The 26,630-nt window shown below is 41.1% G+C and overlaps 1 protein-coding gene across 2 annotated transcripts; it reads left to right on the top strand.

Annotated features, from left to right (window-relative positions):
- The first annotated feature begins 1,030 nt into the window (after nucleotides 1-1,030).
- Nucleotides 1,031-21,348, top strand: TACC3 (transforming acidic coiled-coil containing protein 3). 2 transcript variants are annotated; one of them, XM_040592114.1, is made up of 16 exons: nucleotides 1,031-1,168; nucleotides 4,871-5,048; nucleotides 5,185-5,324; nucleotides 7,594-8,640; nucleotides 9,755-9,854; nucleotides 10,297-10,489; nucleotides 11,504-11,556; nucleotides 12,414-12,538; nucleotides 13,210-13,321; nucleotides 14,034-14,186; nucleotides 16,499-16,575; nucleotides 16,672-16,715; nucleotides 17,738-17,898; nucleotides 19,197-19,303; nucleotides 19,512-19,632; nucleotides 21,179-21,348. In XM_040592114.1, exons 2-16 carry the CDS (start codon nucleotides 4,872-4,874, stop codon nucleotides 21,242-21,244), a joined length of 2,676 nt encoding a protein of 891 aa, XP_040448048.1. In that variant the 5' UTR covers nucleotides 1,031-1,168; nucleotide 4,871; the 3' UTR covers nucleotides 21,245-21,348. The 2 variants fall into 2 exon arrangements, with proteins under 2 accessions (XP_040448048.1, XP_040448057.1); XM_040592123.1 differs by lacking the exons at nucleotides 1,031-1,168; nucleotides 4,871-5,048; nucleotides 5,185-5,324 and adding an exon at nucleotides 6,716-6,917.
- The last annotated feature ends 5,282 nt before the right edge of the window (nucleotides 21,349-26,630 follow it).

A 26,630-nucleotide genomic window follows, 5' to 3' on the forward strand; every position in this document is an offset into this window, starting at 1 on the left:
TATTTATCATTCAAAATCTAACTGTGGACCTTCTTCCTCCAAAAGCTTTCCAGCTTCTGGGCTGACCGACCCTACATTAACTTCTGTGTCAGCAACTTTCATTTACTTTAAGAAGTCTTAATAGCATCAACACTATTTCATGAACTCAGCACAGGACTGAGTGTTAAGGGACATTCCAAGTTTACTTATATTGATCTCTTTTATGAAGCTTGTGTAGGCCCCCTGACACAATACCTCCATAGCAGACACCTACAAGAATAATACTGGAGTCTACATCTCAAATTCTGGCCCAGTCTTGCTTTGCGCAGAAATCAGAGTGTGCATAGCATGCAGCACTGAGAATGGGCAAGTGCCTGCCTGGCTGCCTGAGCAAGGTGACGGAGAGGCTGATGCCCAAGAGGCATGCTGGGGTTTGTGAAAATCCATATGGGCCTTTAGCACTTTGTCCCAGCCCTCTTATTTTGTTCCTTCCAGTGCAAAAGGGTTTGAGTATTGACAGTTCGCATTTCTAAAATTTCATGCCAAAGGGTGGCATTATTTACCTCAGAATTTGCAGACACAAGTATCTGCCCCTAGAGACAGTTCGCATTTCTAAAATTTCATGCCAAAGGGTGGCATTATTTACCTCAGAATTTGCAGACACAAGTATCTGCCCCTAGAGACAGTTAATGCCTGTGGGGCCCGATCTTGAACTAGCAGTAACGCCAGATACGACACATGGTTCTTCCCGAAGAGCACAAAACGCGTAGTTTTTGACCCAAAGCCAGTACACGCTTGCCCGAGCACGGGTCTGAAGCAGGACTGCGCTGCGGACCGCTGGCAGGCAGAGGCATTCAGCCGCCGCTCCCGCCAGCGCCACGGCGATGCCCTGCGCACTACGCTTCCCAGCATGCCTCGCGCGGGAGCGCACTCCCGCGGGGGCTGATCAGCCGCGAAGCGCGGCTGTCCCGCCTCCCCGCAGGACGCGTTTCTGACTGGCGGGCGCCTTCCGAATGCCGCTTCCTCATTCGCGGGCCGTGGCTGCCGTTGAAATTTGAAATCCTGTGACGGCTACCGAGAGGGTGCTGCTCGGCGGTGGCTGCAGCGGTGGGGAAGGTTGAGGCCGCCAGGACCCGCGTACCGCCTCAGCCGAGCGTCCTGCGGGATCGCACCTGGGCCCCGCCGGCAGGTAGGGGTCCTCTGAGGGGGTGTGGGGAGGGGGCTGCTCTCATTGCCTACGGAGCTGTGGGCTGCCCCACTGAGTTTGGAAGGGGGCACACAGCCTCGGGGACCCCCTCTGTGAGCTTGGGGTGGTGTGGATCTGGGGGGTGAAGGGGGGGGCAGGCTTGGGGACCTCCCTTTGTGAGCTTGGGGTGGTGCGGGGCTTGGGGGACGCACACACAAGCCCAGGCCTTCCCCGCCCCCCCTCCCCCTCCCCCCCCCCCCCCCCCCCCCCTTTGAGCTTGGGGTGGTGGTGCGGGTCTCGGGGACACTTGTGAGTTTAGGGCTAGGAGATTTGTGGGAAACTTTTGTGAGTTTGGGGATGAAGTGGAGCTAGGAGCTGGGGGGTAACGGAGGGGGCGGGGGATGATGGAGTGGAGCTCAGGGGCTCCTCAGGAATTCGGGGGTGAGGTGGGGCTCAGGAGGACCTCGGGAGCATCTCTGTGTGTTTTGAGGGCGATGCGGGGCTGGTGGGCGCTCTGAGGGGATATACGCGGGCACTTCTGTGAGGCGGGGGGGACTCCGGGGCCGAGGGAGGCTCTGGTAGCCTAGCGGCTGGGGGGTGTTGGGGGGGCTCTTGTGGCCTGGAGAGATTCGGGAGCGCTGGGAGCACCCGGTGAGCTGGGGGGCTGCGACAGGGGCGGTTTGGGCTTTTTTGTTTGGGTTTCTCTTGCGCCTTAAAGCACGGCTAGGCGCATTGATGGACAGGGGCGGCGCTGCCCGGCCTCGCCGCTCCCCCGCTGCCCTGCCCGGCCCGCGGAGGCCCTTCACCGCCGGCTCCCGCCCCGAGCGGCGCCTCCGACTCGGCCCCTGAAGGCCAAGGCCACCTTTTGTTCCCCCGCAGCCAGCTGCAGGCCCGAGTGCCTGTTGCGGGGGGTACCGAGGCCGGCTGCGCAGGGGCTCGGCATCTGCTGCCTCCCAAGCTTGGTTTTGGCTAAAGCTGCTGCAAATTCCCCTTCCCGCACTGGTGTATTGAGAGTCGGGTGACTTCTGTAGTCGGGGGAAGGTCGTGAATATGAAAGAGTCGGTTAACCAGACAGATTTGTTCTGAGTTGAGATGTTTGCACTAAAAAAAAAGTAGTCAGCTCTGTGTCACTTTGTATGGAAATATTCACAGCCTATACTAAGTTACTTTGTCAGTGAGCAAGTGTCTTGCATCTTGGCTCCTGGCGAAGTTCAGAAGGGTAATTAAGTAGAAAAATTCCATCTTTGCCCTGAATGTTCAGTGGCACGTTTCAGGCATTAGAGACCAAATTGGTGTTTTGAATGTTGTGCCCAGTGTTCATGAAACAACAGGTAGTTGCTATGAAGCCCTCAATTTACATACAAAAGGTACCTGAGGCTTAATTATCTGATGTAATTGAATTTTATGTTCATTCTCAAATACAGAATGACAGACTGCTGCTTGTGTACAGATAAATATGCTTCTAAAACTAGGAGCAGGTTCATTTTTTTTGAACTTTGATAGGCCGTAGTGGAAAACTTGCTGCCTTTCACAACACTTGCATGCCTTAGACACTGACCACTTCAAACAAAAAGATGTCTTGAATAAAGCTTCCCTTTCACTTTATCACAGCTTCTAGCTAACAAATTTTTAAATACAATTTAGATCAAATCTTGATTGCAAATATCTTAAATGCTGAATTACTTGCAATAATTTAATCTTAGAAAGGAGGTTTTGGAGGTTTTGTGGGTTTTATTTTTGGATTCAGTATCTAAAATGCTGGGCAAAAGTGATGTAGGTATATGGTGTCAATTTACTGGATATTTTAATGATCTGAATCTGGTTTAGCAAGGGTGTATGAGTAGCTCAATGACAAACCTGGAAAAGTATCAAAACAAACCTCCCCTGCTTATGAGGCTTGTTTTAGAAGGTGTTGACAACTTTGTCCTGTCCTTGGCTTTGTTTCTAAAGTAATTACAGTAAACAGCAACAGTTTTTAAAGATTTACTTGACCTGTTGTCTCAATTTTAGTTTGGAATGAAGGAAAGCAATGAAGTTCACTTCAAGTTCTAAAAGTTGTTAATGTAAAAATGTCTATGTATGAAATAACTTGGGCTAAAGTATCAACATGATCAAGAATAATGGAGGAATGAAGAAATAGCTAATACAGGCTTGTTTGCTTGCCATTGCTTTTGTAGCCATTGTTTGCATTCCATTACTGATTAGAAGTGCTGTTGTCAGGCTTGCAGACAGAGCAGCTAGTTCACTGGAGAGTATGAAGCAAATTTTCCCATAAGGATTATTGTAACAGTTGGAAAACACATATGGAGGCTTAAATACAGAAATTTGAATATATCAGAGGTATGAGACTGAAAACATAATTTAAAACTTTCAGTGGGAGTGTTCTTATTACCTCTTTATGACAATGAAGACAATCATTTGAAGTCTTCCTTGGCTTATTTCCTGGATTAATCTTGACTACATGATGGAGGGCAGAAAAACAAAGTAAGGATTAGACTTCTGGTCAAGTTGAGCATTTGAGATCACTTGGCTTGGTTATTCATTGCAGAAAGCCAACATCTCCACTTGATGATGCTGATTATCTTGCAGAGGTGGTACAAGATAACACATCAATTCTTATGAAGGAAATTGCTTTGTTAACAGTTTGTCAGTTAACTAACTGCACTTCTCAGGGGTCATACTTCATGGACAGTGATTATGCCTTAACAGGCCTTCTGTGCTCTGGTACTTTTCGGTGGGGTTTTTTTTGCTGTTTTAAAGAAACAGCAATAGCATCACTGAATATTAATGTTAAAGCTTTAAAGAACTGCAAAGGCTCCAATGGGAATGAAAGGCTGACAGAGTTCAAGTACCTATAATGTGCTGGTTTGCCTGGCATATTTGAAATGTGTTCCTTCTCCAACTTATGTTCATCCTAAATCTTAGTTGTGATGCAGGCTTTAAAGTCCTTCACACTTGAAATACTAGTAAGATTAATCAGCCTCTATGGTCTACTAAAGCTTGTGCATGTCCAATGCAAGAACAAAATTAAAGAAATACCCTTTTAATTTTATTTTCTTTCTGATTTGCATACCAGTAATGCCTGTGCAGCAAAAGGTTCTCAAGTACTGTGTCTCTTACAAAAGCAGCACATGCTCAGACAGTGTAGGAAAATGCCAAATGATTTTATTCAGAGCTCTGATCCTAAACACACCCTAACTAACAAAGTTTGGTTTTCCTGTTTACTGATGTACAATGTAGTAACGAGACCATGTGAACAAAATGGAGAATTACTGTCATCTGCCCCTTGCAAAAGCTGTAATTTTGCGTAGCTAGATGCACTATTACAAGACGCGTGACTATGTCACTACAGGCTTTAAGGGGTCGGAAATGAAAAAACTTGCAAATGGTAGAGTTCCCCTTAAAGGATGGGCAGCTTGATTAGTAAGGATATAATGTTAACTGTGGGAAGTGTAATATCAACAATTAACTTATCAGATGCCTAACAAAAGCAGAAGGCCTATGCAGTGCTGTGCTTAGATGCTTTCAGGGTCTTTTGAAATATACCTTTTCATATGAAAATATTTAATATTTCTAAAACTTCTTTTGAAGCTGTTAATCTTTGAGAGCAAGTGGCAGGCTTCCAACTTCTTAAACTATCTGAAAGTGCATCTGGCTGACCACACCCTCTCATTCATGCTGATGTTATATGTGTTGATGTTCTAGAATGAGTCTGCAGATTTTAAATACAGAAAATGGAGAAAATGGAGCAAATGTCAAGGATGACCTAACAGCGGAAGACTCAGGCTTTTTCTTTGCACCAGAACCTACAGGGAGACCTTCTATTCTATGCCTGTCCCAGAAAGAAAACTTGCCACGAAAAAGTGTGGCAAAAGCTATGAAGGTAAGGTAAACTGTGCTTTTGTGTTGATTATGTTCTTCTATGATCTCTGCTACTGAATGCATGTGTTATTTGGAGCTTGAAAATACTGTGGTGTTCATGTTCTACCTTTTTCCTCCCCTCCACCCCTTTCTTAAAGGTAACATTTCAAACTCCTCTAAGAGATCCTCAGACTCGAAAAATCTTAAGTCCTGCGATGGTGGACAAACTTGACACTACTTTCATGCTTGGTGACTGCAGTGAAGCCTTGGTGGATGATCTCTTACCTGTCAATGTTGAGTAAGTAATGTATTCGCCACTGGTAGTATTAGCTATGTGGGACACACTCAAGTGACTTTTTCCCCATTATAAACTGCACAAAATTAATGTTGACTATGTTGACACTGATGCGCTTTTTTAAAGATAAAATTTTCCCAAAAGTAATGGCAATTATATTGATTGTAATATTGAATACTGAACTCTAACTTCTCAGTAACTGGTTTCTTAAAGCTGACTTATTATGTATAAATAGCTTAAGGGACACCTTGGGCAGAGAACACAAATTTTCCTACAGTAAGGTTTTCATGTGAGACTACAACTACTCTGAAGCTAAACCTTAAAATTTCTTCTCTTGTATGTTAAGTACAGTTTTATCTCTTAAGATTTTTTTTTCTCTATAAGGTAAATCTTCTGAAGGGTTAGCTTGGATTGACACCTCAAGTCAATGAGTATTAAGATTAAAGATCTAGCGACACAAAGTGAATATAACATCAATCCCAAGTACAAACAAGTTTGTGCACCTTTATAGTCTAACAGCCTGTGTCTAAGTGGCTCATGGTAGCTGTCTAGAGAAGAGCATGAAGTCTGCAGGGTTTCAGTTTGCAGTTTTGCAACTGTCCTTTACTAGAACTATTATAACAGGTTACTAATACAATGTTATTTAATAGGCTTTAATACTGACTTTTTTTAACCCCCTTAAAAACTTGTATAAGCATCTGACAACTGTAATTCCCAGTGACAAGAAATCTCAGATCTTAGCTTTGTCTTCTGCAGGGAAATACATCCTTTTGCTTGTTTTTATCTACCCAATACTTTCATTTGACCCCTATTGTTTTTGGGAAGGGAAGAAGGAAGAAAGATGGGAACACTTAAATGCTCTTTAAATGTATGATTTACTTCAACTGTTAACTTGCATGTATCCTCCAGTTTAGAAAAGTGCTTGTGAGCTAGCCACCACAATTAAGTGACTTAGTTGCATTTAGGCCCCAAACTTATTGCTCACACAAATAAATGAAGATTTAGTACATAAAAGGTTCAAGTGAGTTACAAGGGCTAGCACTGAATTGGTTTTAGTGAGGGCATAACTATGTGTGAAGACATGCCTTTACTTACTGTACGTGTCCTTTCTACTTTTTAAAATGCAAGGATTTGTTTGTAGCAAATAAGTTAAAGCACTAGTTGTTGCTAGTCACGTTTGACTAGTGTCAAGTAATTCAAGTTTCAAGCAGGTGTCTTGACTGGCATTTATTAGGTTAAACACTGAAGGAGAATGGGAGGGGCTTGAGCAGTTGAACCAGCCTGGGGCTGCGCTATTGCAGGGAAGAGGCACTCAGACCGGGTGAGAAGGACTTCCTGAACTCTTATCTCCTGCCTTTGCTTTTGGGTTTATCAAAGTGGTGTTTTTAGTGTGTGACTTTTATTCATGTTCTGTTCTACAGCAGATGCGGATAGCAATAGAAGTAGTAAGTTTACAAAGGGGCAAAACAATGGGAGGAAATCCTGTTTCAGGAAGTCATGTGTTAACTCTCAGCAGTCTGAGGCCAAGCCTCTGAATTTGAGTAGGGTTTGGGGAATCAAAGTGGAGAGCGGTAACTTGTAGAATACTCGGCAGCAGTGAGTACACAAACTCTTTAACCTGTTTTTCTTCTAGAGAATCTTATTTTTCTATTACCGGAGAAGTATTTTCTTACGTACCACTTGGATCTCAGATCTGCTATGGTACAGAGTTTAAAGTGCCTGCAGTCCAAGTTCTGTTTTGGTATGTAGGCCTTCGTAGATGAAATGCTGGTGCATACTTTGAGGAGAAGAGTAGAGACTAGAATGGGAGGACCTGAATCATGACTCAGTTTGGTCCTAGACTCATAGAGGAATCTACATGAAGATGTACTACTAGTTGTGCCTGTGTTTGAGCTGCTTACTGTTAGTAAATATTCCTAAGAAATGTATATTTCACTGTCCAGAGAAACGGAAATCTGCTGTAGTGAATAAAGCAGCAGTCTCCAGCAACGGCTGGCATGAGGTCACATAGCTGTGTAGAATGGGTAGCTTAAGAATACAGACTAGCTTGAAGGATTGATCTCCCTATAGCTCATGTGTACCAGAGCTCATAACTTTAGGTGGCAGCTGAATTCTTGCTGTTACAATATTCTTTTTGCTGCCAGCAGCCTTATGTCAAAAAAAATCAGATTACTCTGAGTGTGCAAAGCTACTTATGCAAATATATTTCTGAAGATGACTTCAAATGATGTCTAAAAAATATAGCATGTGTGATCCTTTTTTTTAAATGCAGCACATGTCAACAAAAGCCTGAAACTGGACTGAACAATACAGTGATAAATACACAAATGCCAGAGAAGGTCAGCACAGCTCCTTACCCAGATGATGAGATGCCAGTGAAGAGTCGAGGTTCCTACAATATTGATTTTGATAACTTAAATGACATCAATCCTTTTCAAAGTGCAGTGCAATTGCAGCATTCTCCTGGAAACCTGCAGAAGTCTCCTGTAAGAGTATCTAGCAGCCCTGAGAGAACTTCTGAAAAAAGTAGTGATTCTGTTCTGCTGGATGATACAGCTCCTTTTGCTTCAACCACGGCAAGTAGAGACTGCCCAAGTGAAGAGAAGACTCTTTCCTCTGGAAAAGAATCTGTATTGAGAGAGTCAGAGTCTAGTAAATCAGAGTTGTCCCTTAAGCAAGGAATCGGTGACTCTGTGAGGGATGTGAAGTCTGCTTCCACAGGCGTGAGTCAAATTGATGATTCGGCAGGCTTAGAAGAAACATCTACACCTGCTGTGCAGTTATCTGGTAACTTGAGTCCCAGTGATACTTCTAAAACTGGGGAATCAAAGCTTCAGAATGTTTCAGTAGCAGAAAAAGCCTCTGTGGATGAGCTGGCTGTCTCCAAAGGGGAACCTGCAGAAAAGCCTGGTGTCACCAAGGCGGGACCAGTAAAATTGGAATTTGACTTTGATAATACCACTGTTAGAAAGCCACCTCCTAAGAAACTAGGTAAAAGACTTGGAATTAAGCCACCTTCCAAAAAAATTCCTGTTACCAAGACAAAAACGGAGAAAACTGAAGTGCAAAATAAGGGTCATGTGGAAGGTGAAATCCCTGTTCCCAAAGCATCTTATAAGTTTGACTGGGAAAAACTTGATGATCCAAACTTTAATCCATTTGGAGGAGGCTCTAAAATTTCCAGCTCACCCAAGTGTTCTAGCCCTCAGAAAGCTCACCTGCAAGACGAGGAGAAGGATAGTATCTCATCAAGAAGGGAGCTTCTTTCAGTGGAGCAGGACAACAGACCAAGTACCTGTGAAAAAGAATCCAAAAATCTGTAAGTAAATCTAGCTGAATGTAGAAGCGCCTTGAACTAACGTGAGGAAAAGATAGCTAGATGTTATCTCTAGCTACTCCTACCTCTTTGACTTGGTCTGAGGCTAGCAGTCTCTTGCATGTTGCTGTTGCAACATATTGTGTTTAAAAGTTAAAGATCTCATCAGGGAAACCATCCCAGCACGGCTAGCTCTGGGAAAAAGATGTACTTAAATATGGAGGAATGAGAGGGAACAGGCTTATGTGGGAAGAGCATTAGTACCTTGGTCAAGTGTCTTTTGTCAGTCCTCCAAGACTAGACTGAAATGTTAAGAACTGACTGAGTGCTGATGTCTTTCAAAAAACAGGTAAGTAGGCAGCAGCATCACACATCATACAGCCTGTGAAGGGACTAGGCAATTCTGTTCTCTCCTTAGTGTCCTGGCTGAACTTTGAGGTACTGTTTCTTTCACACATGTTCTTGGTATCTGAATGCAGTCTCCAACAAAGACCTGTGCATTTTTTTGGCACCACATAAAACTTTCTGGAGAATAGAACATGTTGTGTTGCTTTTCCTAGGAAGTCTAACTAATGAAATGTCAGCATTACTTGCGGATAGCCAGGTGTGTGCTTACCAGAACTAGATTGGCACAAGATGTTAATTTGACAGGAATGTTTGCTCTCTTGCTCCCTGTATTACATGATCAGCTAGTGTTTACCAAGGCAAGAAGTTAAGTTTGTGCTGTCAGCAGTAGCTAAAATATTAGGCTTCACTACTGAAGTTCTGTGTTTTACACCAGTAACCACTGCATTACTTTGCAAAGAGTAGCAGGCTGCTTGTTTTTTTTTTAAAAAAAAAAGCTTAACAAATGGAAATAGAGTGTTAAGTGAATGGGAATAAGTGATACTGCTGTGACTTTCTTCTTCCCAGATAGCACTGCTTCTGATTAAGGGAGGACTTTGTCATTTAAGTTGTCATCAGGGAAGACAGTGTATTTACATCCCTACCCTCTGTAAGACTTGCTGTACTGTGGCAGTAGAAACTGAAAGCTTTGTTCAATGCTTCAACGTATCTGGTAATACAGAGTTCAGAACTGTCTGTGGTTTGGATTTTAACTTTTTTCTTTTTTCTTTAGGGAAATCAGTGAACAGAATGTGGTAGAAGACAAACCCAGAACTCAAGAAGACAAGCCAGGAGTTCAAGCAGAAGCTGAACTTCCAGGAGAGATAGCCATGGTAAGGTATAGGAAAGGTAGCCAGTTCTTCCCGAGTTGTTCCAGGAAACGGTTCTTTGACTTAACCTTGTCAAACCCATGTTTGATATTTTGTCTAAGAATTAGTGGGTTTATGTATCTTCAGCAGCTCTAGAATGGGTATCAACTGTGCAGACTTGTCTTTTGAAGGTAACATCAGACAGCCAAATTGGTGCCTTGGTGTTTATCTTTTTTGATCAGTAGTCGCATATAAGGGCAAGTATAAGGGTGTGGACTCTAAAAAAAGCGACTCCTTTATAATATGAGCTGTACTCAGTGTTGGTAGTTAGTTTCTATGCTTGTGAACTCTTGGTTTATTACACTGACTGCCCAGTTGGTTTATGACAAACAAATTTGATCGTTATTGTGATTTTTTTTTTTATTGTTAAAATATTAATTTAAATGGATTCTGTTTTTCTCATCAGGAGAAACAAATGAGCCCGTCTAAAATGTCTCTAGCTAATGTCCTCTCTCAAGATAATTTGGTTTCTGCTGACAGTGGAAAAAAGTCAATGTCTGCAGAAGAAATTAAACCTAGTTCCCACAGAACTGAAATAGCAGCAGTTGAGCAGACAGCTAACACTAAACCTGAAGAGCTCTTCAGACCATCATCAGAAGGTAAGGACACTTTAAAACGGACTGAAAAGTTAGTGTTACAATATCTGTATATGTATTTCTCTGCTTCAGTTCTGTCATTGATTCTAGTTTTTGTCTCATCTTGCTCTTCTGAAAGGAATGTAAAACCTATAATGACTACCAGGGGTGGGAAATGTACCTAAGCATACTTAAAATTTTCTCTGGATTAAGCTAAGTTCTAGAAGCTGGCTATTAACATTCAGCTGCCTGGAAGGATGAAATTTAGGCTGGTACAGAAACAATTTTAGAGTTTTATTCACAGCTTTGTGTGCTGAAAAAGTGCTCCCTTGAAATAATTTCTGGTAATAAAGACCTTCAAAGTCGAGAGCACTAGAGATAAGCAACTGCTTTCTGTATTTGAGTATTATAGATCATTGCAGGCCTTAGCACTACTTGAACACTGGCTTCATATTGCAGTGTGGATGGTTGTTCTGCACTTGCATGCCAGTCTTGAAAGCTTACTGCATAGATGTGACAACCACCTGGAAGGGTTATTCCTTGTAGGAGCATTGTGTGGAAGGATGAGCTAATGATTTGACTGCAATGCAGTCTGTTACTTACCTTAATATTTGAGTGGAATCGGTGTATTGAGAAATGGCTATAACTTCACTGCTCACATCTGAGCTGTATGCGAATTTTAATGGTGAGATTGCCAATGAGTACAATATCTGAATGTGTGTATGCTGTGTGTTCTTTAACCATAGAACAGCAAAAGTTCTTTAACAGTGTGTTAAATTCTACATATCCTTACTGGTATTTGGGGACAAATGGAAGCTGTATTTTTTGCTTAGCTCAGAAATCTTTGCCTGCCTTCTATGTTTTTTTAAGGCCCAGATAGAAATACAGTACTAGCGAATGAAAAACTTGGGCTCACAAGGTGGGAGCAGGGATTTATTTGCTTTATACACATACCTATTTGTTTGCACCTGTGGGTGGCTTCGCTATAGACAATATGACAATATTGCATCTTCATTGTATCATTTCCTTCTTTTCCAGTTCTAGGAATGGGCATAGAAATAGACTATCTGGAACAGTTTGGCACTTCATCAGTGAGTATGGTGCTTGAATGTTTGCCTCCCTGGAAGAGGGGAGAAGAAAGGAAAATGAAACTGTCAAGTCTTAAATGTTTTCATAAAAAACTTCACTTTGAACTTGCCCACAGAAATACAGGTTCTGTTCCCAAGGAGTGTGTCAATGAGGCTGGGCATGGTGTGGTGGTAGAAGGAGATGTAGTTATAAGCAATTTGGCTAAAGTCAGACATCTTTTGCTTTCATTTTGCAAAGGTGCTCTTTTTCTTTAGTAGCAGTGAAACTGAGATGGCTGACACTTTGTCTCTCTGATTGCCAAAACTGCAAGGGCATAGCATAATGCTTTGAAAGTGCAGGATCATTGTTTTGAAAATATTTTTTTTCAAAGTTCTTTTGTTTTATGAGCAGTTTCAGGAAATTTGTCTCTAAATTGGGCACATGATGTTTTAATCAGTTCAGCTTAGTTCTTTCTCCTACTTTGGTCCAGAGTGGGAGTGGCTCTGCATATACAGAGAATACACACATTGTTTTTGATCATGCTGTGTTTGTCCTTATTGTATGAGCAGAGACAACGACATACACTGCTCATTCAGCTTACAATACTATCTTTCCCTTTCAGTGTTTTCTGCTTGTTTTGAATAGTTCGTACGTGTTTGCCCTTTTGGTTCTGTCTGTGAACAGATTGAGCTCACTTGATATTACATAAGGACTTAAGCTTGTGGGCACAGAGTTCTCTTACGTAATTTCTTTCCAGAGAACAATGCTCTGGTCACTGAAGAATAGGCTTACCCTCTCCCCAGAGGATTACTTGTGTGTGTGATGTGTGTGTGTCATGCTATGAAGCAGCATATCTGCCAGTTTATTTCTCTTCCCTTAGTTCAAAGAATCTGCCTTGAGGAAACAGTCGCTGTATTTGAAGTTTGACCCTTTGTTGAGAGACAGTCCAATTCCTGGTACTGTTGAAACAAATACAAATATCATGACGGCTCCACTTCAGCGTGGGTATGTGTTGAACTGGTCTAGGCTATAGTATGTACACTCATAGAATTGTTTATATTGGAAAAGACCTTTAAGGTCATCGAGTCCAACCGTTAATGCAGGACTGCCAAGTTTGCCACTAAACCATGTCCCTGAGCACCACATCTACAAGTCTGTTAAATACCTCCAGGATGGTGACTCAGCCACTTCCCTGAGCAGCTTGTTCCAATGCTTGACCACCCTTGCGGTGAAGAAATTTTTCCTAATATCCAATCTACACCTCCCATGGCACAGCTTGCAGTTTCCTCCCGTCCTGTTGCTTGTTACTTGGAGGACAGACTGATGCCCAACTTGCTACAACCTGTGAGGCAGCTGTAGAGAGCAATAAGGTGTCCCACTTCAGCCTCCTTTTCTCCAGGCTAAACAACCCCAGTTCCCTGAGCAGGTCCTCATCAGACTTGTTCTCTAGACCCTTCCACCAGCTCTGTTGCCCACCTCTGGACACGCTCCAGTGTCTCAGTGTCTGTCTTGTACTGAGGGGCCCAAAACAGCAGGATTTGAGGTGCAGCTTACCAGTGTAGAGTACCGGGGGATGATCACTTCCCTAGCCCTGCTGGCCACAGTATTTCTGATACAAGAGCTTTACAAAGAAAGTTTGCACTTCAATATAACGTTGTATGTTTGTTCATTTTTAGTCCTGTTGCTGATTTAAGTAAATTGCTGAAGGAAACTGAAAATCCTGCAGTGAATCTTCAAAGTGAAGAAAAACCGAAAGGGCTAGATCTTCTGGGAACATTTACAACTTCTGTAAGGGTGTTCAGAATTATCGGGTTTCATGTTGATACTTCAGGAAAGGGGCGGCCTAGGTTATGGACTTAAGACTTACACGGATATTGTAAGGATTGCAGAATGCTTAATGCTTATTTAAACTGTTATCTTAAAAACCAGCTTGGATAGTCACATAAAAGTTGAATTTCTTGATGTACTTGTTTTCTTAAGTATTAAAAAATAATTTTTGTGGAAACTGGTGGCATTTCACATGGTCTAGGAGAATTTGAGCCATTTTTAGAATGCTTTAATCAAGCAATCTTTTTCATTCAGCTGAAGCCACAAAAATAAGACAAGCTTGTATTTATTTTAATAGCACTGCTGGGATGAAAAGCACTATTTTGATTAAACTCGATGCTCGACAGTCTAATGTTTATAGTTTGAACAGCTCTTATGTACAGATCTGCACACAGCAGTTCATCCTGAAGTGGTGCTTTTTTTACTAGCAAGGAACAGTGTGGTGTTACCTACTTTGTTTCCAATAGCTATAATTGGTGGATAGCAGTTTGTTATGCCTTGTAGATATCTTTTAGAAGTATGTAGTTATCTTTAAAGTAAGAAGGTTACGGTAACAAAGTTATGGAGGTATTTTTGGTGTTAAGTAAAATGTTTTGACTTAGATATCTGCACACAGCTAATCAATGGCATGAAAATGGGAACCTGCTGAAACTGTACTCTTTGCTTCTCACAGGACACTGGTCCCGTAATTATAGATTCCCTGACTAGCGATGTTCCTCCACTCCCTATTGCTGCTTCGGCAAACAGTGCAGTGGATGCTATTATCGATGTGCTAAAATATAGCCAAAAAGACATGGATGCAGCTGTTGAACTGGTTCAGAGAGAGGTATGGCGAACCTTCCAAAGCAGAACATTGCATAGCCTTTAAAGTCCCTTTTGTTTAGATTCTGGTATAAATCTCTATGCTTGGCAATTCTTTCCATTATACTTGACATAAGCACCTTGTTCTAAAGAGCTTGCTGTGCACTTGATAGGAGCTGTAGGTACAGAACTCCTCAGAGCTAATACCTAAGGAGGTATGGTGAACTTCAGTATTAGCCAGGTTCTGCCTTAGAACTGGTAGGTATTAAAAGGCATCTGTTATTGGATGGAATGGTTAAGCTTAATACTGGTGATCTGAATACCCTTTATTTAACTGGGCAGGAAATAGCCCTTCCTACCAATGGGAGGGAGCAACTTCTTATAACTATTTCCTTAAAACAACATAAAACTGTAATCCAATTTAGTGCAGTGATCATTTTTTTTTTGTGGGATGGGGAGGCAAAGCAGTATGTCTGGCTAATGATAATGAGTGAGATCTGGAGCTCGCTCTGGAGGAGAAAGATTAGTGGGAGAGAGTAGATTAGTGGTAGTTGGGGGATTTCAAGCATGTTCTGTAGCTACAGAAATTGCTTTTGAACCCCTGATGTCTTAATGATACAAGAAGAGCTATGTATCCACTCACTTCAGAAATTTGAGTACTTGATTCATTACAGCTTCAGGATAATGAATGTAACATTACAGATACTAAATGATGTAAGAGGAGTACCTAAGCGTAACCCCCCCCTTAAAGCTAATCATGTAACTTCAAAATTAACTTCAGAAGAAAATGGAGCATTTAATATACCTAGTCAGGAATTTTGCAGGCACTGATGTGAAGGACACCCAGTTATTCTTTCAGAGTGAAAAGATACTCACTTTTCTGGGAGTAACTTTTGCTTTTCCTCATTTAGGAGGACACTTTTCCTGTACTAGACAATATGCTGGGTAAAACAAGTGCATCTCTGGCAGTGGACAGCTCTTAGTGAATTGATCTAAAATGAAGACTTTCTATAATAGGGAGTAAAGCTTGTAATATTTTAAAAACTGGTGCTCTAATCTCTTCTTTCAAAGAACTATTTTAAACATGCAAACATAGTTGTAGCAAGACAGGTGTGACTGGATGACTCCTGTTGTGTGTCACTTCAACAACAACAACAAAAAAAAATGCTTGGAAGTACTATATTAACCTGAAAGGAAGGCAGGCTAAATCTTAGATTACTTTTTGCTGAAATAACTCAGGAGTGGGAGATGATGAAAAAACTTTTCCTTTTTGGGAAAATACAGCACTTCATGGAAGCATGCTTTTTTGGGTTTACTAAAGCATTTCTGTTGAGTTTGCAGATGGAAGTTTCCATCTTCAAGTATTTTTGCTTTTGTAACATCTGTTTCTAGCCTAACTGCTGTTAATTCTTTCTCTTCATAAAATTTTGGTACCTTTTTTAATTTGGGCCCCACTTCCTGTCATCTGAAATATTACAATACATTTAAAATTACCCTAAATACTGAAAATCAGTGTATTTGTCTACCGTGCAACTTTGAGGGGGGAATCAGCAGTAATCATGTACTCTGACCTTCTCTTTTTTAAAAAAAAAAAATTCCAGGCAACTTTATGTATTTTGGGCCTCTGTCTTCAAGGCCTCCCATGCTACAGTCAGCTGTCAGTGTTATAGTTCTGAATAGAAAGCCCAGGACAAAATTAAGGTTATGGAGTTAGCACAAAGCATTTGTGCTTATACTTCTAATACTGTTGCTGTGGACTGTGCTTTAATTGAGCTAATGTGAAACTAATAATGGTTATTCTTAAGTGAACTGAGATGTCTTTAAATTTGGAGACATCGTAGGGGGAGGATTGAGTGTTGAATATAAATTACTCCAAACAGCAGCTTGATCTTGACTAGACTAGACCTCTGGTATTTGTGCTTTCCTGTGTTAAAATTAGCAGATGTGTGGCTTTTTTGTCTACCTTGTAAATAAAATGAAATATGTATCTTGAGAGAACCTAATGGGCCAAGGAACGTATATGATTAAGAACATAATTGGCCAATGATGACATCTATGATTAAGAGCAGGCGAGAGGTTGGCCTGTGGTTTTGCCATCTGAAGAAACATTGGTAATATTGACTGGAAGTCATGTACGTGAAATGTACCTATCAATCTAAACTTGTTTGACTCAAATCTATAAAGAAACACTTAATTTTGATTCTGTTAAGCAGTTAGAACTTATTTTTCTCCATATCAAGTTACAAGTATACCTAAGCTACCCTTCAGACTGTGCTGAGTATCAAATCTTGTATCTCTTCCTGTGTGATAAATAAAGGTTTACTTTTCCCCTCAAAGGTTCAAGAGAAACAGTTGGAAACTCAGGAATGGAAAAAAAAGTATGATAAGCTTCATATGGAATACAAGGAAATGGGGTATGAATCTGTCCTGATTTTTATATCTCCTTGTTTATTTCAGCTGCTTTTTCTAACTCTACGTTCAACATTTCTTTTAATGTTTTTTTTTTTTAGAAAAATAGTTGCTGAGTTTGAAGGTACAATAACACAAATGATGGGTAAGTTCCATATTTATACTTTGAATGGCTTGGGGTGAGTGGGGCATGCTTAGCCTAAGGTTAGTAAGTGGAATTAGTACTCTGTCACTTCTGATCGTATTAATATTTCAAGTGCTTCCAGGGTGAGTGTAAGGTTTCAGACAAGGTAGTTAAAATAACGTATTTATGAAGACATGATATCACTTGGTGGGTAATGATGACTTCCTGAATTAGGCAAGAACACAACTAACTTATTTTCCAGTGGAGTGTGAGCTGTTGGTTTATTAAAACTGGCACATCCAGTTGTCCGCACCTTCTGTTTAACTGTTTATTATCTGACCTCATTCAAGTTATGTCAGTAGGTGTTCTTGCTGGAAAAATCTAGCCTTTGCTTCAGTTAAGTTTGTGGCCTCAAAGCTAGACAATGGAAGATACTCAATAAAACTCTTGTTGCATGAGTGCATTCTCCTAGTTCAAGGCTGAATAGCCAAATCTATGCCTTGCTTAATAAGGAGACTGAACATCATGTCAGGTTTTTTGTGCTTCTTGAAGCCTAGTTTAAGGGAAACAGCTCAGGTGTGCTAAAAAAAGCTTGTCCTGACAGAGGTTACTAAAAGAGGTTGCAATGCTAGTTTGGCTTGTTATACTAGATCTCTGCTAGATATAAAATGCATGCTATTTTACATATTTAATGAAAACAAATATTATTGAATTCCTTGCTTCTGTCATGACATTTGAGGCTTCTGTTACGGTAAACTTGAGATAGTATTTTGACTATGTTGCAGGAGAAACATAGCTTTGGGCAGCGCCTTATAATCTATGTTTAATGACCTTACCGTTGGTGTGAAGCAGTGTGTAACAAATAAAGAGAATATGGCTGCTTCCTTAAAAGCAAAGATATGGTGTCCTTTCAAAGGAGAGGCTACACTGAGACCCTTTTTTTAGTTTAGGAGGAAGACTTGAGGGTGTGGGAGTTATCTGTGGAACTAGTTTTATGCTAATGCAGTAACTACCATGAGTGTAACCCTGTTCACATTCTTCAGAGGATGCTCAAAAGCAGAAGGAATCGTCAAAGAAAGAGATGCAAAGAATGATGGAAGAGAAGCAGCAAGTTATTTCAGATCTGAACTCTATGGAGAAATCTTTTTCTGAACTCTTCAAACGATTTGAAAAACAGAAAGAAGCGCTAGAGGGTTACCACAAAGTAAGATGCTATAATGCAAATAATATCCTTCCAAGACAAATGAGACTTGGTAGAGAGGAAATGATGAATTTCTAGAGCAGCCATTAATTAGCTGGTATAGGCACTATATGTAAAACCAGGTGCTAAGCTGTTTATTTAAAGAATTTAAAAATTACTTGTTTGTTATATTTGGTGCTTGGCTTAAAGTATGGTAATGACTGCTCTGTTAGAACCCAAAGTTACTTCAAACAGAAGAATGAGCTGTTTCTTGCTGCATGCATATAATTTTTCTGTTAGTCATAGAGGCACTCTTGTGTAGCAACTGCTGTATAAGGGCAGCTCAGTTCCCCTATATATTGAGTGCATGCTGAAGAGGATTTGCTGTTACAAGTCAAAATGATAGCAGTTTATTGGGTGTTCTTCAGCTTTGTTCCTCCAGTCTCTGAAGATGCTGCAGAATGCAGGGCTAAGTTTACCAGTTTGGGTTTATTAAGCTAATGAGCATATGCTGTGGCTTCTTGCTGCATAAAATGCACAAAAATTGATTCAGTTGGTGTTCAAAAAAGTGCCTTTAGATTTTTTGCCTTCAGTTATCCTTTTAATATCTCCTATTTATTCAAGCTTAGGACTAGCCTGTTATAAGTTTTGTGGTAGTCTAGGTTTGAGAAATGGGCATAATGTCTGTGTTAAGTCTTAAGCTTCTGCTTTACTAACATGTCAAGCTTCATTTTCCTTTCCATCTCCCCACCCTAAATTTGGAAGCCCTTTCCTTAGCACAGAGTTAAAGCATCACTTGAAAACAGTCAGGAGCCTCAGCACTTGGCTCAAACAGTTCCAACTAGCTATAATAGCTAATAAAATAAGGTGTCTTTGCCTACCAAGATGATTTTCTTGCTGTTAATGTTGGATTAATTTGTCAGCGTCCAAAGCCTGAATCTTTCCATGGATTCTCTGAAGTACTTGGATTCCTAGCTATTCTTGAGACAACTGCAAGCTAAAACAAAGTTGATTTAAGAAAAAAAAAAAACCAACCCAAAATGGACACAACTGCTTAGTGATGTTTCCCCTTTATTAAAAGTTTGCGACCAAGTAAACAGTATACCAGGAGGGAAGTGGGGTGAATAAATCTTATTTTGCAAAGTTAAGAGTTGAAAGGGGGCACTTTAGTCCCTGTGTAGGTCTGTGGGACTTCAGTTGTTCCTGTTATTCTGATGAGCAAGTATTGCTACTTTGGTGTAGTCACTCCATTTGTGAAGTGGAGAGACTCTTCCATCTACTAGCACATAAAAAGCTAACTAAGCTGCTTGATTTTGGGACAGAATGAAGAAGCTCTGAAAAAATGTGCTGAAGAATACCTGGCTAGAATTAAAAAAGAGGAGCAGAGATACCAGGCACTAAAGGCACATGCTGAAGAAAAACTGCATCGGTAAGTACCATGTCAAGAAACCAAGTACTGGTAGTAAATACCTAGTTTTCACAGTTGCTGCAGAATGTGATGCACTAATACTAAAATTTGGCTTAAAATATTTTTAGTTTGGGGATTGATCCAAAGTACAAGCATCTAGTGTGATTCTGTGAACAGTGTTGCTGTGCTGTCTGAAGCGCGTGTAAACAGAGTCTTGCTTCCATTTCAGAGCAAATGAGGAAATTGCCCAGGTACGAAGCAAAGCTAAATCAGAGACTGCAGCACTACAAGCCAGTCTCCGCAAAGAACAAATGAGGATCCAGTCTTTAGAGAGGAGCCTTGAACAAAAGGTTAGTGAAAATGCCATGGCTGAATTTCCAAGTTATTGCCTTAGACTAGGTCAGGAACTATCTTGTACTGGTGCTAGAAGCAGGCATGCTAACTGCTTGTTTTGGTGGCTGCTGTCCTGGAAAGCTTTGGGAAATGAGCATTGAAACTTAAAGGCACAATTGTATGTCAAGACTCATCTGTATGTTTAGATTATTTGGAGCAAAAGGTTTGTTCCCATAGGTAGGGCACAGAAGTGATCAATTCAGGCTGCTGTGTCAGGATGTTATCTGACCTTCTGAATGAGATGGTGATCTAAGAATTAAGCATAGAATCATAGAATGGTTTGGGTTGAAAGGGACCTTCAAGATCATCTAATTCTGTCCCCCCTGCCATGGGCAGGGACATCTTCCACTAGACCAGGTTGCTCCAAGCCTTGTCCAACTTGGCCTTGAACACTGCCAGGGATGGGGCATCCACCAGCTTCTCTGGACAGCCTGGGCCAGGGTCTCACCACTCCCACCATAAAAACTTCTTCCTAAAACCTAATTTAAATCTACTCTCTTTTTAGTTTAAAGCCATTACCCCCTTGTCCTGTTGCTATGGGCTGTACTAAAAAGTCTGTCCCATCTTTCTTATAATCCCCTTTTAAGTATTGAAAGGATTAAACATGTCCCAGAGCTGAATCTGGGAATGAATCTTGACTGTCTGGTTCAGCTTGTTTGTAAGCTATTAGCACTGATACATGCTTTTGTATGACTGAACTCTTTCAGTACTGTTCAGGCCATTAATCCTTGATTTTGATGTTGGTTTGTGTTGCTTAAATAAAGTCTTAGAAAGTGCATCAATTTCCTTTGCTAGAATGCTTCAAAGAAAAACATTTTGAGGGTTAAAAGTCATGCATGCTGTTAGCTTTACTGCATCATGGTTGTATCTGCCAGCATTGAAGACTCAAAAATAGATAATTGCTGACACATTCCCGTTGGGGAGAAGTCTCATATTTGTGTTAGTCTTCAGGCTTATGACTAAGGTTTGCATAGCTGAGGAACCAGTAAGCCTGTAACTGGAGAGATGAAACAAGCCATCTAATACAGAGCTGTTTTTATTCCTGTTATAAATACAGCAACATCTAATGTTAAGAACTCTAATTGACCATGTAAGGAATTATTCAAACTGGAAATTATTGCTGTATTTCAGTATCAAAGCATCATCTCAGAGTTGTCTGTCTTGTGAAGATGAAAATCTAAACTGTCACTATCTTGAATTTCAGTGTATCTAACAAAAAGACTTTGAGTCTGAAAAATCTCATTTCCCTAGTTGGTCTCCATGATTCATGGGAAAGTCTGTGGAAGTAAAGACAGTATAATTTCCTTTGGCTCTTGAGGCTGCCATGTGACCCTCTACAAAGTAGACTGTCCTTTAGAGTAAATTTGCATGTGTCACTAGTGTGTAAATAGACTTTCTATTCATTATGTTGGCAACCATGATTTGTCATGACTCAGCTCACTCTGGAGGTCTTAAGCATACCCGAAACTCACACTTTTTCTTTTTTCCCCTCATCTTCAACAGGCTAAAGAAAATGATGAACTGACAAAAATCTGTGATGACTTGATCTTGAAGATGGAAAAAATTTGATAGAGGAACTGTCTTGTAAATATGTCTAGTGTCTCTGACTTCCTGTCTTGTGTTCACTCACTCTTTTACTTTTATGTGGGGAAAAATAAAACACTTTATTTGTACTTGTCTTGCTTATTATTGTCTGTATCTTTTTGTGCAAAATTTCACTGAAATTCAGTTGCTGCTTGCAGTAGGTAAGTCTTGCATAACATTTTCACATGTTGCTTAAAGGAAGGGCTTCCAGATGTCTTACCCTCAGTCTTTTCCCTGTATAAGAACATCATGGTTCTGTACTCATGACCTGGCTTTGGTGAGGGTCAGCATAGGCCCCATCTCTATTTTGCAATGCCTGCTGTCTCACATGAAAACATTCTGGAGTCACAAGATTGTAATAAAACCTGACCTGTTGCAAATACTATAAGGTATTCAGTGATGTTTAAAAAAAAAAAAAAAGAACTTCAGTTTGTGAGGAGTGGGAGTGATTTGTTTTTGCAGACAGGCTAAGCAGAGTACTGAATAGCAGGACAGATAGCTTGCTACTCTTATTTTCATGGTTTCTTCTGTGTCATTATTCTGTCTGATGCTACTGAGTTTCCAGTTGCCAGTTAAAAGCTCTCTGCCACCTGCCTGTAACAGTCTTGAGAGATGTAGGCTGCAGGTCACAGGTTAGGATGAAGTCGGCTTTAATTAAGGCAACAATAGTCATCTGTGTCTGTTAAGTAATAACAGCTTAACAGGATTGTCTTGTTGCAAGTTACAGCGTTTTATTTCTAATATTAATGGGAGGTCCTTCCCCTCCTTGCCTGACTAGTAGCTCTTCCTATCAGAAGGGCTGTTGCTGCTGGGTGTGCTTGTGGCCTTACTTGGAGCCCTTCCCTCATATGGAAGGGTAGTTAGTCTGCCAGGGCAGGTGGAAAAAATGAGTAGCAGTGCTTAGGAGTCTGGGGTCTACTCCTCAGTTATGTAGCTACTGCTCAGTATTGCTAAGTGTATTGGCGACTGTAGCAGGAACACCCACCCTACAGAGTGGAGCAGGTCTACAGTTAATTAACATGCTTCAAGTTCATAGTATGTGGGGTTTTCTTTGTGATTTTTCCACTAACTTGGGAGCGTTAGGTGTTATTACCAGTAGCAACAATATTGAATGCCTAGCTGCCGCAGAAGTGCTGCTGTATCTTTTTGTAGCTTAGGAAAGTGCCAGGAGTACCAGAGAAAAATAATTGTAGAACAGTGTACAAACCCAAAGTTTACTCCCTGCCTCAATGTCAGATAGCAGGGATTACTCTGGACTTTGTCCTTGTGTATATTGACTTGATCACACAGATGAGAAATCCTGGTCTAGTGTGTGAACTGTTGCCCATGTTGTTTAATTAGGGAAACTGATTTCTATTAAAAGTCTTCAGTGTTGGGGTTGCAAGCTGATGTTAGCCTATAACTAGATAAGGTTCAGCACACAGCCGCAAAGGTTAGGCTTGCTTTTTCCTCCCTGGTGGATCACATCTCAGTGGTGTGAGCCAGACAAACCAGTCTTTGGGAAAGGGTGTTGACTGGATGAAACTGTTTTGCAGTGGATTAGTGTGCTGTGCAGGGTCACTGTGTACATAATGCACAAAGAGGGGGGTAGAAAAGGGCAGAGCATTTCAGCAGAATCCCCGATTAGATTACTGCAAAGCTGAACTTGCATTATGAACTTGTAAACTGGCGTTATTGGGGAGAAGCCTGCAATGCTAAATCTTTCCACAAGATGTAGCTGCTGCTCTTTGAAAGATTAGACTGGGCTGCGCTCCAGCACACGGCAGAGCTGGACACTGACTAGCTTCTCTTCTCCAGTTAAGCTTAATGCTGATAAGAATTGTGTTCATAAACTCCTGTTGGAAAGGATAGAGAGCTGCAAAGTGATGTATGCCAATGGACTGCATGTAAATAGTGACAATGCTATCTGGAGGTTTTGTGTTACAGGTGCCAGAGTATTACACCACTGCATGCACCTTTAGGCAACTGCTGCACAAGGGAACACTGAGATCTTCCTTACCTCCCTTTATTTTTTCAAGGTAAAATGTCTAAGATTCCCTCTGGCTTTCTACCATATTAATGTGGAATATCTCTGGTCTGGACGTTTGCTGGGTGAAGGGAGAAGAGCTGCTAGGTGGAGAAGGGAAGGGGAGACTCTTCCAACTGATCTTTTGTTGCTTGAGTATAGCAGCCTTAGACATCACTGTCCCCAGTCTGTTAATGGAGGTGGATACAGCAGAATTCCAGCAGAGACCAGCATACCAGATACAGGTGCCTAACAAATCCCATTGGATCTGATACCAGGCATGTTATTAAGAATTACACTTTGGTGGTCGGGTATTGTCTGTTGGTGTTAGGTAATGGAAATGGCACTTCAGTGTAATGTGGAAAGCCAGCACACCACGTTCCCGTGTAATCTGTGAGCACTGCCTGTGAAATCTGCTTGGGGCTCTCCTGTTTGCTGGTTGTGTCGGTACTTACAAGGAAGCTGACAGTGTGTTAAACCCAGTGCTTGAATGGAGATTGGTATAAATGCCTGGACGCTGCAGAGGGCAGTTCTTGAACATGTGAGTTCCCAAGGCTTAACTTCAAGGCATTGCTTAGTTTTCAACCTTGGTAACTATTTTTCTTGCCAAAGGCTGGGGGGCCAGGAAGGCGCTGCATCTTTAAAGTGCTTAAAAGGGTTGGCTTATTTTTCCCCTGCAGTTGCAATATGTACCTCCACTTTAAATTTTTACAGATGGTGTGAGTGTTTAATATTTTGTAATTCCTGGCTGAAAAGTACTGTTTAAATGTTGCCTTCCTTATTTTAAGGAATTGTGCTTGTCATTACTATCCTTCTAATGATGGACAATCCCCTTCAGAAGAATTCTTTACAGCATACAATATAGATGGCCAAATGCATGTTAATGAACTTGGGTGAGCTGTTGTATGTAAAAATTATGTGTGTTTCAGTGGGGTTAGTATGCACTTAACCGAGATAACAATCAAGCTGGTTAGTTTGTTACCTGATTGCCACTTATTTACTGGACCTCATCTGATGTGAATTAGCCTCTCTGCGAGCAGTTAATAGGAAGGAAAACTGATACTGCTTGGTTTTATTTATTATTTATAGAAGGATTACTAGGTGCTGTACAAACAGGATGACAGTTGTTCTTCCAGACAGCTTGTTTCCAGTTCAAATATGTAGGAGAATGTATTTTATTTCAGAGCTGATTAGGGTAGATCAAAGGTACTGAATCTGTTTGTGTGGTTTAACAGCATTGGTGTGTTGCTGTCAAGGTTTTCCACAGGTATGTGCTTTTAACACCTTTTCATGGCATTTCTTGGGTTCTCCGGGGTGTCTTGAGGATACACATCTGCTCTTGGACTCTTCTTGACCATACTGCCATGCAGGCAATCTGTGCCAGATACCTGCATTGATGTTGGTCAAACTGTTCTGTGATGGGACTTTCTCTTCTCTTTGGCTTCCAAAGCAAACAACTGTGTAGCTTTGCCTACAGAGCCAAAAGTCACCTTTCCAGTCATTTCCTCTCCTGTTCAACCAAAACCAGTTTTCAGCAGAACACTTCTTATGGTCTGAGCACAGACTTTAGTCTCTTGCATAGTTAGACTTTGATTTAGAAGCTATGGCTTAAACCCTGCAGGGCTCAGGGAATGTCTCCAGATTGATCCTAGAGTCAGTGGGTTGGATTCTGACCAACTTTCTAGTCCTTTTGTGCTGTTCTGACAGAACAGAGTAATTAAAGAAATGTCATGGCTTGACATGAGGGAATTTCAACAGTCATCTTGGTGTGAAAATGAAACTAGATAAGGGCTGAATCAAACTCTGAGGTTTCAGCTGGACATCTAAATGTACAGCTTGACTTCTAAGGTTGCAATTTATGCCTCCAAAGCAGGTATAACTCATCTCTTTCCCCTTCATGTTGTGAAAATCTAAATTGTGTAGAAGAAAAGCAGAGAAATAATGGACCATCTATTTTCCTTCACTTGGGAGGACAGATTTATTACCTGAACCAGAAAACAATAGAATGTCTTAAAGCAGAAAAGGGAAATTAATACTGTTTTTCCATTAGAAAACAAAATTATAGAGCATTTAACTTCAGCATGCTGTCTTTGGCTGTATGAGGAGCAGTCTGTCTTTTCAGAAGTCATTGGATCATGACATGACTAATCGTTTTAAGGTTTTGAAAGACCTGTGTGGTTTTGACTTTGTCAAGTAGATCAGTCACAGCATCTACTTTCTTAGAGATTTTTTTTCCTTTCCAGTGTGCCTAATGCAGACAAACTAAATCTCTGCAGGAGTGAAGGGGAAGGAAGTTCCTTGTGACTTTTGTCTTACTTTTGATGATAGTGCCAGTAAAATTAACTGCAGTTAACATCACATTTTTGCTTTTCCGTGCTTGCTGCTAGGTTTTTGCCAATGATGTTTGAAAGTCCCTCCAGTAGCTTGCAGACTCAGAACCTCTGTCAAGGCCCTGACTTTTCTCTTGAGAGTTTCCCAGTGGTGGTGATCTGTTGTCCTTAAGAGGGTTATGGTGTAATTTTATCCATATCCATGGAGTCTTTCTTAGCTCTTGGCATGCAAGAGGACAGTCCCTTGGCTAGTGTCACCTGTCAGAGTGCTACAGGAGTTGATGGAGCTGAGGACCAGCTTGTCTGGCTCTGTGAGGTATATCTCAGTGGCTCAGAAGCAGCTGTGACCATTTAGTGGGTCTAACACATGTTACAGGTTGCAGCAGAGCACCAAGCGTGCTTGTGTGTTGTGTGGCTTATTAAGCTTGAGGAAAGAGCTCCTGAGAGCATGAACATGTGGCGAATCTTCTTCCCTGCATCCCTTTAAGTGTACTTAGACTTGTGCAAGGCTTGGGGTGTGTGCTTCCAGAACTCACTTCCATACTGCTGTAGTCCCAAACCTGGTGGCTGGCCCTTCTGTACAATACCAGGGTTGACTTCAGACTATTCTGAAGGAAATGTTGTAGGATGGTATGGAGCTATCTAATGAATCATTTAAACTCTTTTCTTTATTTTCTAAGCTTGCTGAGCAATATTGCATCCTGGAGCCCAGTTAACTTCTTTACTTTTTGATTTTCAACTTTTTTTTTCATGTCCTAAAAATAAGATTGCTTTATATTGTCTGACTTAAGTTGATCCTCAAAGAAATAGTTTCCCTGAAGTGCCGTGTCGTCTTTTCTATTTTTTTTCCAAGCCAAGAGCCTATGTTGCTCCCTCTCAACACAAGTAAATGTTGTGCTTGTCAAATTCAATCAACCCAATTCCTTTTGTACAAGTTCTTCAAGCCAGTTCTGCATTGTTTCCTCTGGGGAATGCACTAGCCAAAAAGAGAACAAAGCTAACAGAAAGGTGATGCTGTCTTTGGGGACCACGCAGC

Source organism: Falco naumanni, chromosome 1, assembly GCF_017639655.2.
Source record: "Falco naumanni isolate bFalNau1 chromosome 1, bFalNau1.pat, whole genome shotgun sequence".
Classification (NCBI taxonomy): domain Eukaryota; kingdom Metazoa; phylum Chordata; class Aves; order Falconiformes; family Falconidae; genus Falco; species Falco naumanni.

Bases quoted from the DNA above. Each gene is read 5' to 3' on its own strand.
- TACC3 (XM_040592114.1), top strand. From the start codon at position 4,872: ATGAGTCTGCAGATTTTAAATACAGAAAATGGAGAAAATGGAGCAAAT. The intron at 12,539-13,209 runs GTATGTGTTGAA...GTTCATTTTTAG, and splicing joins ACGGCTCCACTTCAGCGTGG to TCCTGTTGCTGATTTAAGTA. The intron at 19,304-19,511 runs GTAAGTACCATG...CTTCCATTTCAG, and splicing joins GCTGAAGAAAAACTGCATCG to AGCAAATGAGGAAATTGCCC.